Source organism: Pimephales promelas, chromosome 4 (genome assembly GCF_988280905.1).
Source record: "Pimephales promelas chromosome 4, fPimPro1.hap1.1, whole genome shotgun sequence".
NCBI lineage: Eukaryota > Metazoa > Chordata > Actinopteri > Cypriniformes > Leuciscidae > Pimephales > Pimephales promelas.
In genome coordinates, this window is record NC_142772.1 from 23021756 (window position 1) to 23039824 (window position 18069).

General features: G+C 38.9%; 1 protein-coding gene across 1 annotated transcript in view; it reads right to left on the minus strand.

The window, feature by feature from the left end:
• The window catches only part of rasa1a (RAS p21 protein activator (GTPase activating protein) 1a), a 97499-nt gene extending 79677 nt beyond the window's left edge, over positions 1-17822 (minus strand). The window contains exon 1 of the mRNA XM_089130124.1: positions 16853-17822. Coding sequence (XP_088986250.1) covers positions 16853-17214 — 362 coding nt within the window. The 5' untranslated portion in view covers positions 17215-17822. The remainder of the gene's footprint in view (positions 1-16852) is intronic.
• Positions 17823-18069: the final 247 nt, after the last annotated feature.

Consider the following 18069-nt stretch of genomic DNA (forward strand, 5'->3'; position numbering starts at 1 on the left):
GAAGCGACTCAATGTCCCTTCGTTACTAGTTCGTGAATCGTGATGTTTTAGAATCAGTAACGGAGGCTTGGGCTCAACTGTCAATTTTAGATTTAAATCTGTGGCGGAAGGAAGTAGTTGTGCACAAAAGAGGGTTTTTAAAGACACTCTGTTGTTGTTTCTTATTTATTTACTCCCTTGTGCCGTCAACAGTTTAAAGATTCATTGACAAACATTCTATGGTGTGTGCAATTATTTTCAGGGAAACGCACGGCTAAAGTAGTTCCAGCAGGTTTTGACCGCATTCCATTCCATATCACTTTGTGTAGTTGACTAATAACAGGATACAATGGGCTATATGCACGCATAAGTTCCGCATTTGACGCAAGGATGCTCGTCCATTTCCGGTTGTGTAGATTAAAGCGGAGGAAAACCGGAGAAAACGGGATTATGGCAGATTCTTCAATATTTACTGTCCTCCCGTCTTTGAAACGAAACGTACATACGTTTAGATGTAATTTTATATATAGTTATGTTTATTTAATATAATTTTAAAAAGAAGCATAAACACAACGAGGGGTGTCTGTTTTATCTGTTTTTGTGACTAACGTTTCATTAGTATAACCATGGAGTTTAAAATTCAATATAAATTCTCGGTATTGCATTGGACTCTATGATCGGCGGAAGTTATCGAGCATCCTTAATCCTTCACCGGAAATAACGCCGTGCATAGAGCCCATAGAGTGCCGAAATAATGACGTCACTTTGTTGGCCAAAAAGTGGAAGTGAGTTAGCATTTTAGTCTAAATGTGACTCATATAGACTAAAATGCCCTAAAGTCTATGGGTTTTTTTAATGGGTTTTTGCTCGCCTGAAATAAGGTCTGTGGTTAACAAAGCCTCTAAATATTTTCACGTTTTGATTATGACATAAAACACACCAGTTATAACCTGCTTGTGTGGTTTTTTGTTTGTTTTTTACTTTAGGCTTCAAAATGTATAATTTTTTTATTAACTTGTAAAGACGTACAAAACGTGTAAGGTTCATAACTCTTTGTTGAACACAGATCTTATTCTTTGCAATTTTCCAAAAGTCTATGGGGAAAATGCATAGCTTTTTGATCGAGGGAACCCATGCGCCGCTAACTTCCGAGTTGTCCTACAAAGTGACGTCATAACTTCGGCAATCTATTCATAACAAGAAAAAAAACATGCAGCCCCATGCGCTTGATCTGTAATTTTTGATGTCTAACTTCACAATCAATGGAAACATGCAGTTTAATTTTAATAAATAAATAAAGTATATAGTCTTATCTATAATCAATAGAAAATTAAACTGCATGTTTCCATTGTATATGTATATTTCCATTGTGTGTATGTATATATATATATACACACACACACACACACACACACACACACAGACAACAAATGTCACGAAAAAATTACCATGAACATTTTTGAGTGAAAACGAAACAAACTAATAACTGAATCAGCATGCTTAATAGATTCCGTAAAATTGATTCACAAAAATGTATTAAAAAAAAATCTATAGAGACAATATTAAAACATCTGTCTTATATATCATGAGTGTGCTTATATATCATTATGTCTTGTATATCATCAGCTATCTGTGGCAAAAACTGTGGCGAGAACTGTACTTAATTGCAATAAGGGAGTCCTTTTTTAGTATATTATTAATATTTTTGGAAAGTGAGAACAGAACAAACTAGGCAAAGAAAGGAAGTTCTTGACTCCATATTCTGCCAGTCTGAGCTGTGAACAGCAGCATTAGTGTCCCACTTACGCTGAATTCATCCTCTGCTGCATCCTGGGCTCTCCGACTCGCTCTCACTCACTCACAAAGTAATCCCGCTCAGCTGCCGAGTCGCTGGGGTCTGTCTCGATCTCACCAGACAAACATCCCATTTGGTCGTCGCCATGTCCCAGAGAACCTGCTGTTCGACTGCGATCGCCACATGGCTCTTGAAGTCAGTGAGTAGAAACTATGTCTGCATGAGAGTGAGGGAGGGGGGGGTGGGGTGGGGGGGTTCTCTAGCTCACATACGGTCGGCAAAGTTTGAGATGATGTCCAAAAGAGAAATAATCCACGCCGGTTTTCACTCCTTCAATAGTACGATTTTAGATGCTGGAGAATGAAGACCTTTCCCTTGAATTTGCCCTGTCTGCCTTGACATCTTTACTCTGTGAAGGCGGTCACTCAAATAATGTAAAGTATGAAACGGCTCAGCAAAAGAGAGCAGCGGGAGGGAGGGGACAAACGGGATGCGAGACGCCAAGAACCTCCCAAGGTGGGAGGACACAACCTGACCACCACTCAAGAGGCTTAAATTCTTTATTCCCTATGATATTCGTCATGTCTGCAAATAATGGTTTAAATTTTTTAAACAATGGTGTTCCAAACCAATTTGTAACAGTAAATAATGATGTTTGAAAAATGAGTTTTCCATTTTGGACTATTTTTTTTTAATGAAATTTTTTCATCAGACAACCTTTATGATCAAATTCAAACTCTTGCACACCTTTCCTTTCCTTCAAACACCAAAATAAAATAGTCATACTCTGTAAGTGAGCAAGGTTCGGCAGGTTGGAACATCAGTAACCAACTGGTTTCTCAACGACCAAACATTATGTAAAGTGCCTGCAGCGATGTCATTTTTCAAGAGTTTCCACACTGGAAAAATAGGTGGAGGTGAACAGGGTCTGTAAGCAGCTGCCAAACAGCTTTGTTTTTCTTCACACATGATGGAGCGTCACCGCTTGTTAGAGTCAGCACACGGGGACTGTCCTCCAGCACACAGATGGATGACTAAAGAGCCCATCTTAAGCAAGCAGTTACTGTGCAGAAGGAGCTGAAAAGGGGTCACACGAAGGATGGATTACACATCCTCAAAGTGCTGTGCTCATGAATCTACTGTTAGTACAAATGAGCTGTCTTTTTCCAATTAAATGTCACTGCTATGTAAAATTAAGTGTTTTTAAACTTGACATTGTTTACTAGTAATATAATTTGGTTACCTGCTAAACTCCTATCTCCTCCCAACTCATAGATATTAAAATTTTGCTGCTCATTTTACATAAAGTCGATATTAAAGGTATGTTAGATATGTTAGTTCATCCCGAAATTAAAATTCTGTCCGTAATTGCTCAACCTCCAATTGTTCCATCCCCCGTAAGACTATAAATAAAATTTGTGCTACAGATACACACTTTCAAGAGATTGTGTATTGATATGGTATTTTATTGCAACACTGGTAAATAAAGTGCAGCTTCAGTTTCAGTAGAAATATATCATCCACAATGATAATAGTTCTAAAAAAAAAATACTTCTCTTTAATATCCTCCAACTAGACGGAATCATAGTCTGAACAAAAATCGGATTTTGTGCCCATCATACACTACACGTTTTTTTCTGTGAGATCCGTCAACTCAGACTGCTCAAAATCTCCAGACTGGCACAAACTTTAGGCAACTATTTTCGACAAATCAGGGATTTTTTTCAAGTCATGTATTCCAGCCTTTAGTTTAACCCTTGTGCATTGTTCAAATTCACTACCCTTTCGTTATGTTCGTGGCTGAAAAAAGCCACTACTTTAAACTGCTGTAAAAATGTATCAGATAAATATTTTTTTCAAATTTGTTTGCATAAATCTATTAACCGACCTCAGTCCTGATCAAAACTACTAAATTTTTTTAAAAAATTCAGGATTTTAACTCTTTAATTGCCAAATTCATAAATGATGTCACTGATTTCGGGGGAAAAAAAACACAAAATGACTTATTTTCAATATAAAATATGATTGTGGACTGGATTTTTTTTTACCTTTTATCACAGTCTTGGACATGTCAAAGATCAGTAACAACATTGGTTTTGATGCATTGTTAGTTTTTGTGTAGCATCAGATTTTAACTTTTTCTCCCTCATTTACTGTTCGTGGCTGTTTTTGCCCCATTGACTTCCATTATAACCACATTTTTTGATTGCAAAGCCATGACACCATAAAATCATGCATTTTTGATTGTTGATGGTTTTCCCTGTTGGGAAGAGGTAAAATTTGTAATTTTTTTACTGTTGATAACCAGGTGGAACCATTTAACCCTTTAGACAGGCCTGTGCAAAAAAAAGCTTAGTTTCTGGCTTTTACATGCAGTTATATGGAGTATAATAGCATATTACAGTGTGTATATGTGTGTGTGGGTGTGCGTGAGTGTGTGAGAACTCACCTTGATGCGTCTGAGAAAATAAAAATATACACTTCAGCTCTCAAAACTACATGGAGTAAACAAAAACAAACTAAGTGTATTTATGCATCTGCTGCCTTTTGATGGTGAGAAATGCAGACTAAACAAAAACAAAGCAAGTGGATATAAACGCTTGTCATTTGATGGTGAGAAGAGCAGCAAGCAACATGAGAGAGGGCTTGACTTGTAGTGAAGTTTTAGAGATGATTATGCAGTCTGACCCCTCCAGCGAGCTGCAGGAGGTATTGTCTTCTCACTCTGACCGCAGACTCAGGACAGTCAGATCCTGGTGTGGATGTGGCACCCTCATCATCATCTCAAGCTTCCACTGAAGGCGAGGAGGATTCAGATGATCCTGGATCTGGATGGACTGGGAGAATCTTGAGAGGGACATGGTGGTTCTGAAAATCGCACGACCACTGCGATCATCCCACAGGCAACGTGTGGACTCCCCTCTGGATCTGTAGACGCCGGCCAAAATCAGCATCCCCATGCACAGAGATCTGTGGAGTCCACAGATCCAGGATCCTCTGAATCCTCCTCGCCTTCAGTGAGCTCTAGCTTCCACTGAAAGCAGGAGGATTCTGTGGATCCTGGATCTGGGTGGATTGGGAGAAATGGTGAAGTATGGTTTTCCACCAATGCGGAGACAATTCCCTTTCTTCAGCCTGCAAGAGGCGTGAGTCGAGGGCCGACACGCAATGCTATCGCAATGGTTCAGAACATGGATTCTGTGTTCAATCTGTTTTTTACGGAGGAGACGACTGACCTCATTGTCAGCATGACCAACCTCCATGGGCACCGCACAATGAGAAACTGGACTGGGGTGGACTCCACAGATCTCTGTGCCAACATGGGGCTACTGATTTTGGCCAGCGTCTTCAGATCCAGAGGGGAGTCCACACGTTGCCTGTGGGATGATCGCAGTGGTCATGTGGTTTTCAGAGCCACCATGTCCCTCTCAAGATTCTCCCAGTCCATCCAGATCCAGGATCCTCTGAATCCTCCTCGCCTTCAGTGGAAGCTTGAGATGATGATGAGGGTGCCACATCCACACCAGGATCTGACTGTCCTGAGTCTGCGGTCAGAGTGAGAAGACAATACCTCCTGCAGCTCGCTGGAGGGGTCAGACTGCATAATCATCTCTAAAACTTCACTACAAGTCAAGCCCTCTCTCATGTTGCTTGCTGCTCTTCTCACCATCACATGACAAGCGTTTATATCCACTTGCTTTGTTTTTGTTTAGTCTGCATTTCTCACCATCAAAAGGCAGCAGGTGCATAAATACACTTACTTTGTTTTTGTTTACTCCATTTTGAGAGCTGAAGTGTATATTTTTATTTTCTCAGACGCATCAAGGTGAGTTCTCACACTCTCACACACTCACGCACACCCACACACACATATACACACTGTAATATGCTATTATACTCCATATAACTGCATGTAAAAGCCAGAAACTAAGCTTTTTTTTGCACAGGCCTGTCTAAAGGGTTAAATGGTTCCACCTGGTTATCAACAGTAAAAAATTACAAATTTTACCTCTTCCCAACAGGGAAAACCATCAACAATTAAAAAATGCATGATTTTATGGTGTCATGGCTTTGCAATCAAAAAATGTGGTTATAATGGAAGTCAATGGGGCAAAAACAGCCACGAACAGTAAATGAGGGAGAAAAAGTTAAAATCTGATGCTACACAAAAACTAACAATGCATCAAAACCAATGTTGTTTCTAATCTTTGACATGTCCAAGACTGTGATAAAAGGTGAAAAAAAATCCAGTCCACAATCATATTTTATATTGAAAATAAGTCATTTTCTGTTTTTTTTTCCCAAATCAGTGACATCATTTATGAATTTGGCAATTAAAGAGTTAAAATCCTGAATTTTTTTTAAACATTTAGTAGTTTTGATCAGGACTGAGGTCGGTTAATAGATTTATGCAAAAAAATTTGAAAAAAATATTTATCTGATACATTTTTACAGCAGTTTAAAGTAGTGGCTTTTTTCAGCCACGAACATAACGAAAGGGTAGTGAATTTGCCCAGAGTGTACTGTTGAGTTTTTGAAAAATTTCAAAGCATTTTCCCAAAATATGTGTCAAAATAAGATTTGTCACCAAAAATCATTCCATTTGCTGAAACAAAGAAAAAGTTACGGCCAAATTAAGACTAAAAAATACCCCTTAGTGGCTGAAAAAAGCCACAACAGCACATAAGGGTTAACATAGAGAGTTGCTGCCATAGAGTGTTGCAAATCAGTCACTTCTGAGGTTCCATTTCAGTTGGGATACTAGAAGGCAGACATCTAATTCATCTAAGAGAACAAGGCAGTTTGCTAAAGGCACTTGGTTTTAGAACAGATTTATTAGGCCTAAATGTTCAAATAAAAATATCTTGGAAAATGACAAGGCTGTTGGTAACTGTCAAATTGGACATAATTACACCAAATAACCAATTATCTCAAAATTACCAAATAGTGGTTGATCAATCTTCTTTCACAACATATTGCTAATAGTCATGCAATATCATGAATATATCATGAAATTTAAGAAATGTTTTTTCTAAAAAAAAAAAAAAAAAAAATTACAATCCATAAAAGGATAAAAACCTTTTATAATACGGAAAAGTATCATATCAACTTGGCCTATATGACCTACATTCTTCTCAAGAAAAACCAACAGATGTCCAGAAACAGCAAAGCAATGATATTAAAGGGGGGGTTGATTGTGATTTCACTTTTTTCATTTTAAATATTGTGTAATGTTGCTGTTAGTGCATGAACATTATCTGCAAAGTTGCAGCACTGACAACATGACATCATGACTTTTGCGTAAACATACACGCCACTTTCGAGTCAAGTGGCGTGTTATCTCTACGCATTTTGAGCTATCCGCGTGTATCCACGTGTATGCGTGTATGTCTACGCCATTAATGTCCGAGTGATTCCGCGTGTCTGTACACGCCGTCAAATGTCGAAATGAAGCAAAATGTACATCTACATCTGGGGAGCGATCTTTTTTCTCCCTAGGATGGTAACAGTCATAAATGCCATTAATCCCAGTGACGGTTAGGTTTATGGACGGGGTTGAGGTAAGTCATTTATTTATATATACAGTAATAACGTTAAGTCAACGAAGTTCATAAACACGCTGAAAAGCGATTATGCGTCTTGATAGCACATCAAAAATGGAAATACGAATTGGAGTGTCATACACACGCTACTTCATGAGAAAGTTCAGTGTAAGCAGAGATAGCCTACTGTCTTTTAAAAATCAGCAAGTTTAATGCCTACAAAAATGACTCGAATGGGAGAACAACGGTTTTATAACTAACCCATACATTGACATCAACCCCTCCCTCTAAAATATGCAAAAAAGGGCATGGCCATATTTCTGCAACTCATCGAAAGTGTTATTTTCAACCAGCTGTCAGGTCTTCTGTGTTTGGGCTTCCCACGGACGTTGTAGTTCGTCAAAACAATTCATACAATTTATGTTTGATTATGTTCCTGAAAATTACAATAGTAATTTAGCTCTCTGTGCTGCACATTTTACGAAAGACAGCTTCCAGAATTTCCACGAATTCAATGACGGATTCAACAAGAAACTGTTACTAAAACATGAAGCAGTTCCAACTTTAAAACCACAAGACTTAATCATTTTAAACGTATTTGCATGTATAATGTCAGACGTAATGTTTTAGTTTTATCAAATGCCAGCGATGGCTTTATAGCCACTTAGTTATGCTATTCGTGTCTACTACAAACACATACAAACATTTTTTTATATGTAAAACCTGAATTTTTTTATATGTACTAATTTTGTAAATTTATTTTTTCATGTATATATACTTTATGACGTTATTTTTCGATTTGATCAAGAATGTAAACCAATGCCAACACTGTTTGAGTATATAGTAGCCAGTCAGTTCGATGCTATTTTGTGTAAAACAAACGTGTATAAAGTAAAAAATAAAAATAATAGGCAAATTACCATTCAGAAACGTTCTGTAAGAGCCGTGTTTAGGGAGGTTCTGCTTGACTCTCTTCATCTTTCTGGGTCTGATTCTCATACTGATACTGCAGTATTGACATCATTTGACAGGAACACATCTGCAACTTTCGCCCCATAAAGGTAATGGGCGTGAAGTATCACAACACACCGGCCCAAACTAACCAATCTGAGCCTATTGCCCGTTTCTGAGGGAGTGGTTTCTTAGACTCAGGATGTAAACCGGTCGTTCAAATGACAGAGGAGAAAGCGGCTTAAAGGTGAAATTAATGAAAAACCATGAATACATGTTATATTGCACCCCATAAACACAATCATGCAAAGAAAAAAAGCAGTAAACCACCCCTTTAAGCATGTGCAATGCTCGAATGAATCCCTTTGCACAGATGTTTTAAAAGAAGGCACAGGGAGGTGGTTAAAAGCAAACGCAGAAAATATTTTAAGAGCAATTTAGAGATGGTTAAAAACAAACAGTCCAATAGAATTGTTGCTTTATACAAATATGGTCATGAACACAGTCAAAAAATAATAATTGGAGAAGTTGTTCCAGGCTATTTTAACAAAGAAAAAAAAGAGGAAAGAATACTTTTAGTATTTCTTTATTTATAGTATTTATTTTCTTTAGTGTTTCTAGTGCATATGACTCTTGAATGCATAAAGAACATATTTCAGTGCAGTAACCTGCAGTTTCAGCTCGCAGTGCCACTTGGCATTCCAAAGTCCCTGTATTTCTAACAAAAAAAAGGCAATTAACCAGCATGGGTGCTTAATTAGCCCTTGACTGGGAGTGTTTATTGAGAAATTGCTTATCTAGCAGACACAATATTCACTTATGTTGATCCCCAAATCAAACTCTTTCCCTCTCACTTTCCAGCTCTTGAGGGAAACCGTTCATGACTCAAAATCCCTTCTAATCTTCGTGGAAACAAAATCAACCTGCTCTTTCTCCACAGTGCTGTTTGTTTGCTTTCAAAGCCCAGTGTTTCAGAGGAGCACTACCCAGATCTTCATGCGCTCTCCTTTTTGTCTTTGTTAAACAGTTGAAAACATCTGTGAAATATTTATTCTGCTGCTGGCATCATTGTTTATGAATGAAGTGCACAGTAGTGAGGCGTGAACGATCATGGCTGTCTTCTCTGCGCGACTAAAGCACTAACTTTAGTCACACATTTCTGACAAGCAGGACCGCATCCAAACAGGAGAATGTGTGCAAACCACAACGCACTGAAATTCAACCTACTACTGTGAGAAAACATTGAAACAACTGCCTCAGTTGAAAAGAAAATTAAAGTGGATATGGAAATGTTGAAATCAATTTGAAATTGTAGCTATGCACTTTATACTAGTTATGTACTTCCTACACAAGAAGGAAGGTCTTTTTTTTACAAATTTTGTCAGCATATAAACCAAAAATAAAACGACAGAGCCTGCAAGTTGTTAATGTCACCAGCACCGCATGGGACACTCGGGTGCTTCCTCTTCACTGCAAAGGTGTTGCACATTTTAGACGTGCACTGAGCCATAAGCCGACACAGCCTTCTATTATGTCACAGCCTAAGCTATTTAGAGCAGATATGGGCTGAAATGTGAATAATACCTCACCATGGCGCAAATTCAGCAGTCGCTGAGTGCATGCGGTAATATATACACCTCTGGTTTAGCATTGGCGTATCAGAAAGCAACTCTTCTCAGCCTTTTAGGCAGTCGAGTCTGTCAGAGTCAATAATCTGGAAGCTCTGAAGAAAACTTTCATCCTAATTAGGTCACCAGTCTAAAGCCTGGAACACACAAAGCCAACGCCAATGAACTAGTGCTGATGAAAGTCGACTATGTTGTCACTTCGCGTCGGGGTTAAAAGCTGCACTTGAACACACCGAGAGAACTACTGCCGACTGTCAGCTAGAATGCACGTTCTGCGCCTGAGTGTAAATGAGACAACTGTCTATTTCTGAAGATATATTCGTCATTCAAAAATGGGGAAACTACGGTGGCCGAGAGGTGCAAAACAAATCACAATTATGAAAACAAAAAAACAAGTCAGAAAACACAACGACAATTCAGAAAACAAAATAACAATTCAGAAAACACAACAACAAATCTGAAAACAAATTAACAAATCAGAAAACACAAAAACAAATCTGAAAACAAATTAACAAGTCAGAAAACACAACGACAAATCTGAAAACAAATTAACAAGTCAGAAAACACAACGACAAGTCAGACAAAACGGAAAAGGTAGGTATATGTGGCGAATGGAATACTGATCGCTGATTGGACGAGACATCTGTCAATCAAGACATACAGAAAGTACAGCAGACTGCGCCTGCGGCAGAAGAAAGATTGATTCGCATGTGTATGTGTAAATATTAGCTGTCTATTTAGCCGGCTAATTTAGTGATATTATGGAGAACAAAACTTTTCAAATTAAAATCTTCCTACCACTATTAGTAAACGCAACTCCTTTAAGCTTGCGTTCGGTTATCCACTGGACCGCGCTGCCTAGTTCAAAGTAAACTAGTGAAACAACTGAAACCAGCGCTATTTTGTTCTCTATTTGTTCTTACTGACCGAGAAACAGCTTCAAATGATTCAGTGACAGAACGGTCCGAACGAATCCGAATCGTTTCCTACTGTTATGCATGCGTTTGGCCAATTCGTGAAAAGGAGATAGGAATCGAACCAACGAATGATTAATATCGCTGGTTCAGTCGACAGAAATACGGGACACACATATTAACTGCTGAAATATTTGGACTGAAAACGTTTTTCTCAGGTCAGTCGGAGCGCTCGTGGTACACACACAGGCACACGCGAATCGATCTTTCTTCTGTCTTGATTGACAGATGTCTCGTCCAATCAGCGATCAGTATTCCATTCGCCACATATACCTACCTTTTCCGTTTTGTCTGACTTGTCGTTGTGTTTTCTGACTTGTTAATTTGTTTTCAGATTTGTCGTTGTGTTTTCTGACTTGTTAATTTGTTTTCAGATTTGTTTTTGTGTTTTCTGATTTGTTAATTTGTTTTCAGATTTGTTGTTGTGTTTTCTGAATTGTTATTTTGTTTTCTGAATTGTCGTTGTGTTTTCTGACTTGTTTTTTTGTTTTCATAATTGTGATTTGTTTTGCACCTCTCGGCCACCGTAGGAAACCAACGCTGCCGGCTGCAGAATACACAAACCATAAACAAAGCAGTGCATGCTTACCGTTTTAAATATCAATCCTGCTAAACACTTTCTTTATTCCACTCCGCTCGTGTTAATATTTAAAGTAATACCAGGTAACTTTTCAACCATAATAAATTTCCAACTCTCTTGTAATAATACATCGACTTACAATAGGTTGAATGACACGTCTGCCATAGCCTGACGGGGTCTGTAGCATTTTCTAATCGTACTTTTAAACTTCGGGTTTCGGATAGTAACCGGCGAACAAAGAGAACAACAATATTCGACTGCTTTACGGCACATACGTCATTTCCACCACCACCCCCACTTCCTTAAAATCGTGCGAGCCAAATGTTAGTGTCATGGCAGAAGCAGTACAGAAAGCAAGGGTTTTATCGGAGCAAAGCAAAAAGAAAAAAAGAGAAAGTGATCGCGTTAAAGGCAGAACGAGGATCAACATTGGGCCAGTGTTTTCTCGCTGGCGTGAGCTGAAGGAGGAGGAGGGGTGCCCGAACGATGCGGACTTGGCTGTCATGTTTTTGGACTAGTAAGTATATTGCTTGCATACTATCTCTTTGTTTTTTTTTTTGTCTGTCTGACTATGTTATGGAAGCTATCTTATCCTCTGTTTATCTTGGGGCTACATACTTGCAAGTAAATATAAGATGTACAAAATCATATTTTAGGATACCTAACATGTCTGTGATGTTCGTTATTTTTCTTACCTCAAGCTATAATGCAAATCGATTAGTAAAATTTGCAGATTCATTTAAGATAGCTTGATTTTGTAATATTGACAATATATAGTTATCATCTACCACTCAAACATTGCATTGAAGTATATAGGTATATATATAAACGGTAACCAATAGACTAGGCTACTATAATGACGCTGGCTTGTAAACGTGAGCATCGCGATCATTTGTCGTTAGATTAAAAAAAACATGAAATTATATAAAGACATTTCACACGCGATGCAAGCAGAACACCTGCATGTGACGTCCTCCTACTACAGTGTTCAGGGCTATCATGGTTGTCAACAAATGCACATGCATGTAGGATGACAGAGTTTACGACTGTAGTAGAGGACAATACTGTTTCCCAACTGTAGGGGGACCCCGAGAGAGGTGTTACTTTAAATATTCGCAAAAAACACTCAGGTAAGATGACATAACATAAGAACAGCCTTCTATTTGTAGAGATTGCTATTTTCATGCATTGACTCTTTCACTAAGCTGAACAGCCAATCAGACTTCCCTCTTTCACGACAGCCCGCCGCCGATTCAACATGTCGAATGAGTCGAAGCAAAGCCGACGAGGAACCTTGCAGAACACACAGAGGAAACTTTGTCGGCCGACGCACAAAAACTGCCCAACGGCTGATCGCCGGCTTGGTGTGTTCCAGGTTTAAGGCAATGATGTATCTCAAAAGTGAACTTTATGAGAAGAGCAGCAGTGCACAAACCACAGGTTCTTTTTTGCACTGCACAGTAAGCTTTAAAAAAAGATTTCTGAAAAGTGTCAATGAAACTGAAAGCCTAGAGAAAACTAACTAATTCCCACACTTTCCGTGACAAGTTTCAGCACTTTCAAGGAAACCACTGACAACATTGTGTTAAATCCTAAGAACTAACATTGTGAAAATACATGATATAAATTTGTTTACTTTGAAAGAAGGGAGCTGCTGTCAAGAGCATCATTCTGGCTTGATCAATCAAATAAGCATGCATTACATTACTCAATGAGCTAAAACAACTGTGTACAATGTAAAACTCTAGGTCCGATTATCAACCTGCTCTTGAGCAAACAAAGAAATAAGAGAGCCATAATAAATGACACACTTTCAGATTAGGAACAGTGTCACCACCCTAACATTCTTCATTAGATTCAGCGACTGATCTTGTCACCAATATGATAATGGATGACACAGAAAGCAGTCACAAACATTTATTGTTAAAGCTGCTCTAAGCGACGTCACACATTTTTTAGGCCCAAACATTTTTTGTCACATACAGCAAACATCTCACTATCCGCTAGCTACCTGTCCCCTAGACACACTGTAACAAAACACGGTCTATGCACACGACTCAGGCTCCACGAATGCCAACAAAAACAAACTGCAGCAACCCGCTCCACGAAACATAACAAACTGTTCCAGCCAATAACTGACAAGAAGGCCCTGGGGGTGGGGTTTAGGGGGTCAGTGTAGATGAGGAGGAGGGAGGGTCTATCTAGCCTCCGTTTCGTTTGAAAATACTTTAAACGTCAACAAGAAGTCACGTCACCTGACATTGCTTAGAGCACCTTTAACTGTGATTTTTACAATGTGTGCAGAAGGAAGCTGTAGATACATGCATTCAAAAAACTGTACTAATGCAAGGCAATAACTTTTTTTTTTACCCAAACGCTGGGTTGAGCATTAGGAGTAATTTTGTTGTTTTAATTTTTCCATGGTTGGGTAAATTTTGTAGTGCCGAAGTGATGACGTCGCTTTGTAGGACAACTCGGAAGCTAGCGGTGCATGGGTTCCCTCGATCAAAAAGCTATGTATTTTGCCCATAGACTTTTAGAAAATCACAAAAAATAAGATCTGTGTTCAACAAAGAGTTATGACCCTTACACGTTTTGTCTATCATGATAATCTTTACAATTTAATCCACAATTTATACATTTTGAAGCCTATATAAAGTTTTTAAAAAACACAAGCAGACACAATAAAGTTAAAAAAACAAAAACAAAAGCAGGTTATAACTGTGTGTTCTATGTCATAGATCAAAACGTGAACAAATTTAGAGGCTTTGTTCAACACAGACCTTATTTCAGGCGATTTAGCAAAAACCCATTCAAGAATCCTTTAGCGTGAGGGAAACGGGAGTGCTAAAATACCAACTCACTTCCGCGTTTTGGCCTACAGAGTGACGTTGTAACTTCGGCACTCTATTGGGTTAGTGGCTGGTCAATCTTTGAAACAATACACCCCTCCCCCACCCGTCCTTAGACACAACAAACCAGCTGATGGGTTACACAGACAGCAGGCTTTTTGGCCCTCATTAGGCCACATTTCATTGGTATGGTTAATATACATTTTATTTCATCAATAAAGTCTTTACTGTGCTGTAAATCGTTTAATGTTATGCAATAGCCTACAACATACAGGGATGATATGTCAGTCAGCTAAATGAGTCAATCAGCATTGATCTTCTCGCATGATGGAAACAACTTTTTCCTTGAATAAACTGAGTTTTATTCGTTATCGAATATTAGTAACTTGGATGTTAAAATATGCTCTCAGGATTCTGAACTTGTTTATGTGCAGGTTATTAGGAGGAGCCTGTCAGAAACAATAATGAAATAAATATGGTCAAATTTTATTAACTATTTAATTTATTAACTCATTAAATAATGCAATATTCAATCTGTGATACAATAATGTTTAAATTATCTTTAAAATTATAACCTACTACATTTTTGTGCAAAGGAAACATCCCTACAACTTCTTAAAAGTCAACACCTCTGTAGCATAAGAGGTGTTATTTTAAGTCATCACTGTAAACCATGGGGTATAGGGTTTCAGAAAGGCCTACAACAGAAACTGAATAAAAGTTATTAAGCCAAGAGCAGTGAGTGATTTTATATTTATCTTTTGTTCATGACCCAGTTATTGCAAGCCGTTGTGAAATGCGATATGTATATTGTGATACATTTGCGATATTTCGATATATTGTGCAGCCCTACTGTATAACATGAGCCCCTTTCACACAACGCGTTGATCCCGGGAAATTGCCAGAACGCCTTCTGTGTGAACGAAAACACGACCCGGGATTGATAATGGCATCGATGCCGGGTTAGGGACCTAGTACCATTGCCGGAATCAGTCCCGGAACGCACGCTGTGTGAACAAAAGCCAGGACCAATGCCGTAAGGGGTGTGTCATAGTTATGATGCTCGTGCCATCGCGCGACTCTGTTGCTCTAGAAGAAAGTTTGTGTTCGTCATCAACAAAGAAAGGACGAACAAATGTCTGCAAACTGGAATGAAGCAGAGACCAGGAGCTCCTCACTATCCATGGTCATGTGTCTTTCCGGGATCTTTACGGGCTGAGTGTGAACGCACTCACAGATCCCGGCAAATCACTGGCAGTGTGAATGAACCGAAATCAAACAATCCCGGGACAAATGCCGGGTCACATTATCCGTGTATTTTCCAGAATCTCTGTGTGAAAGGGGCTATGTATATTGTCATTCTATCCTGAATTTTTTCACTAATATACACATGTAGAGTACAGTTTTCTTTTTACTTACTGTTGTGTGTTGTTAATCTAGTAATTTAGTGTGAAATTTTAATTTTTCAAAGCATAATTTAATTAAAATGACTATATTGCTGACTTAAAATGAACCAAAGTTCATTCAAAGTATAGTCATTTTAATCAATTGTTGATTTTAATAAAAAAAAACAACCCAGCACGTCGGGTCAAACATCTAACTCAACCATCTGGGTAAAACAACCAAATTGTGTTTTTATTGTACAATGCATAGGTCACAATTATTCTCTACAACTAAAAACAAAATTATGCAGTGCCGAAACACAGTGAAAATACAACACGAGACAACATATCTCATAAAGAAAGGTGCTAAAGTTATATGGCAAGCCCATATTAAAATATAAATGGCATAACAGCTTGTCAGCAACAGAATTCCTTCCCTTCACATTCTGCAATACGAAGAAGTATATATCATCTGAAAGCTGCCTACCTACTGTCAAAAATATAAAGAAATAGTGCAAATGCTAAAAAGCTAATACCTGTATCAGTGTAAGTTACTGCAATAAACAGTAAGAAATATTATATAATATATATTATATATAACTATATTTTATATAAATATACAAATGATTTAATGTATTAATTTTGCAAAATGTTATTTTAAAACTTTTTTTTATTTTATGAGTAAAAAGTGTGCATCACTTTACAAGGTATGAGAAAAACCAATTATAGCGTATACTGTGTGTGTGTGTGTGTGGGTGTGTATTGCAGTGTTTTCAATATTAGTTAATGCTTCATTACATTATTTTACTGGCGTTTTATCTTTGTGTTGATAAGACAATGTATTACATCATTTTTGAGACTATCATGTGACCTTTCATTGTAGCATAAGGTTTATGACAATAGCTGATATATTCTATACTATTATTTAAGACGTATAGTTATAAAAATAATCTAATCCTTGCAACTTCACTGTATTTTACGGTAGATTTCGATAAACAACAACTGCAGGTCATTAACCAACAACAGAATGACTGAAGAATGGGCCTACAGCCTCAACCCAACAGATAGTAGAAAGCTTACTAGGTTTTGAGAAACAGCCAATAGGATGATGCTTTACCATCATGAATTACTAACATAAAATATAGATGTGTGCGAGATGAATGCTTACTGGTTGCTGGGCGGCGCAGAGAGTGGGAATACAACCTCCTCTTCCTCATATTCTGGCCCATCCTGTTGATCACTTTCATCCACACTCCCCTGCGCCCCGATTCCAGACGGCAGAGGGGGCGGCGGTAAAGGTGGGAAGACAGTGGGCCCGTCGGTGGGGGACATCCGGCTGCTGCCCGGCCCATCTGAGGAGGGAGACTCGCATCCAGCAGCTCCTCTCCCCGTGAGATCTTCTCCTCCAGCGCTCGGGTAGATCATCATGTCAGGAGCCGGCGCTCGCACAGGTTTGCTGTAAAGAGGAAAGTGGGTCGAGTCGGGGCCTCTGCTGCCGTCCGATCCCCTGTCCTCGCCCCTCACCTCCATGCAGGAATCTTGAAGACAGCCTGAGCTTCTTCTCCAAGTCGGTCAAAGCTTCTTCTGCTTCCAGTCTTTTAAAGCAACGGGAGAAAGTTTCCTGGAGAAGAGTACGCACACTCTCTCTCACACACATACACACACACACACACACTCCGCGGCTAGCACATGAGTTTAGGTCTTCATTGTTTCCTGAGTTTCACTAATAGAAGACGGGCTTTTGAGAAGTGATACAGGATAATTGTCCGATTAGATGAGAGGATGGTGTGTCGAGGCCCTGGTTCGGACTGGTGTCAGTTGTGGTCTTTTATTGTCAGTCTTTCGGGGTTGTTATTTTGTTTGCATTGAGTTCAGAAAACGCGCCGATCTGCTACTTCGGACGCTTCGCAGATGACCGCGGACGTCCGACACGTTTCTCCTCAATCGATTCCGCTCAAGGAGTACGTTAAAGAGTTTTCCTTTGCAGTAAATTGTCTTTTCTTCCCGAGATTGCTGGACTGGTGAAACATTTGCCACAGCTGCTCCCAGTCCCACTCCTCTCCCCAGCGCGTCCCCGCTCATGCGCAGACCAAGCTAGCCGATCACCGAGCCGATGCATTCACATCAGTGAGCTCGGCGATCTAGTAGAAGGAATGAAAGAAAGTAGATATTTGCCTATTTAGCCTTTGGCTATTCAAAACACGTCGTCTCACCTTCGATCCTGAAGTAAATTTTGACCGCAGCTGAAATTTTTATGTATCAATAGTCTGCCATTTTAACCTAGGCTGATTCAGTGTGCTGATAAACTTGTTGTTGTTAATATTGTTTTAGCCTACCATAGCTGAGTTGTCTTATTTCTGCATAAAATAGCCTGTGTTTTGACAC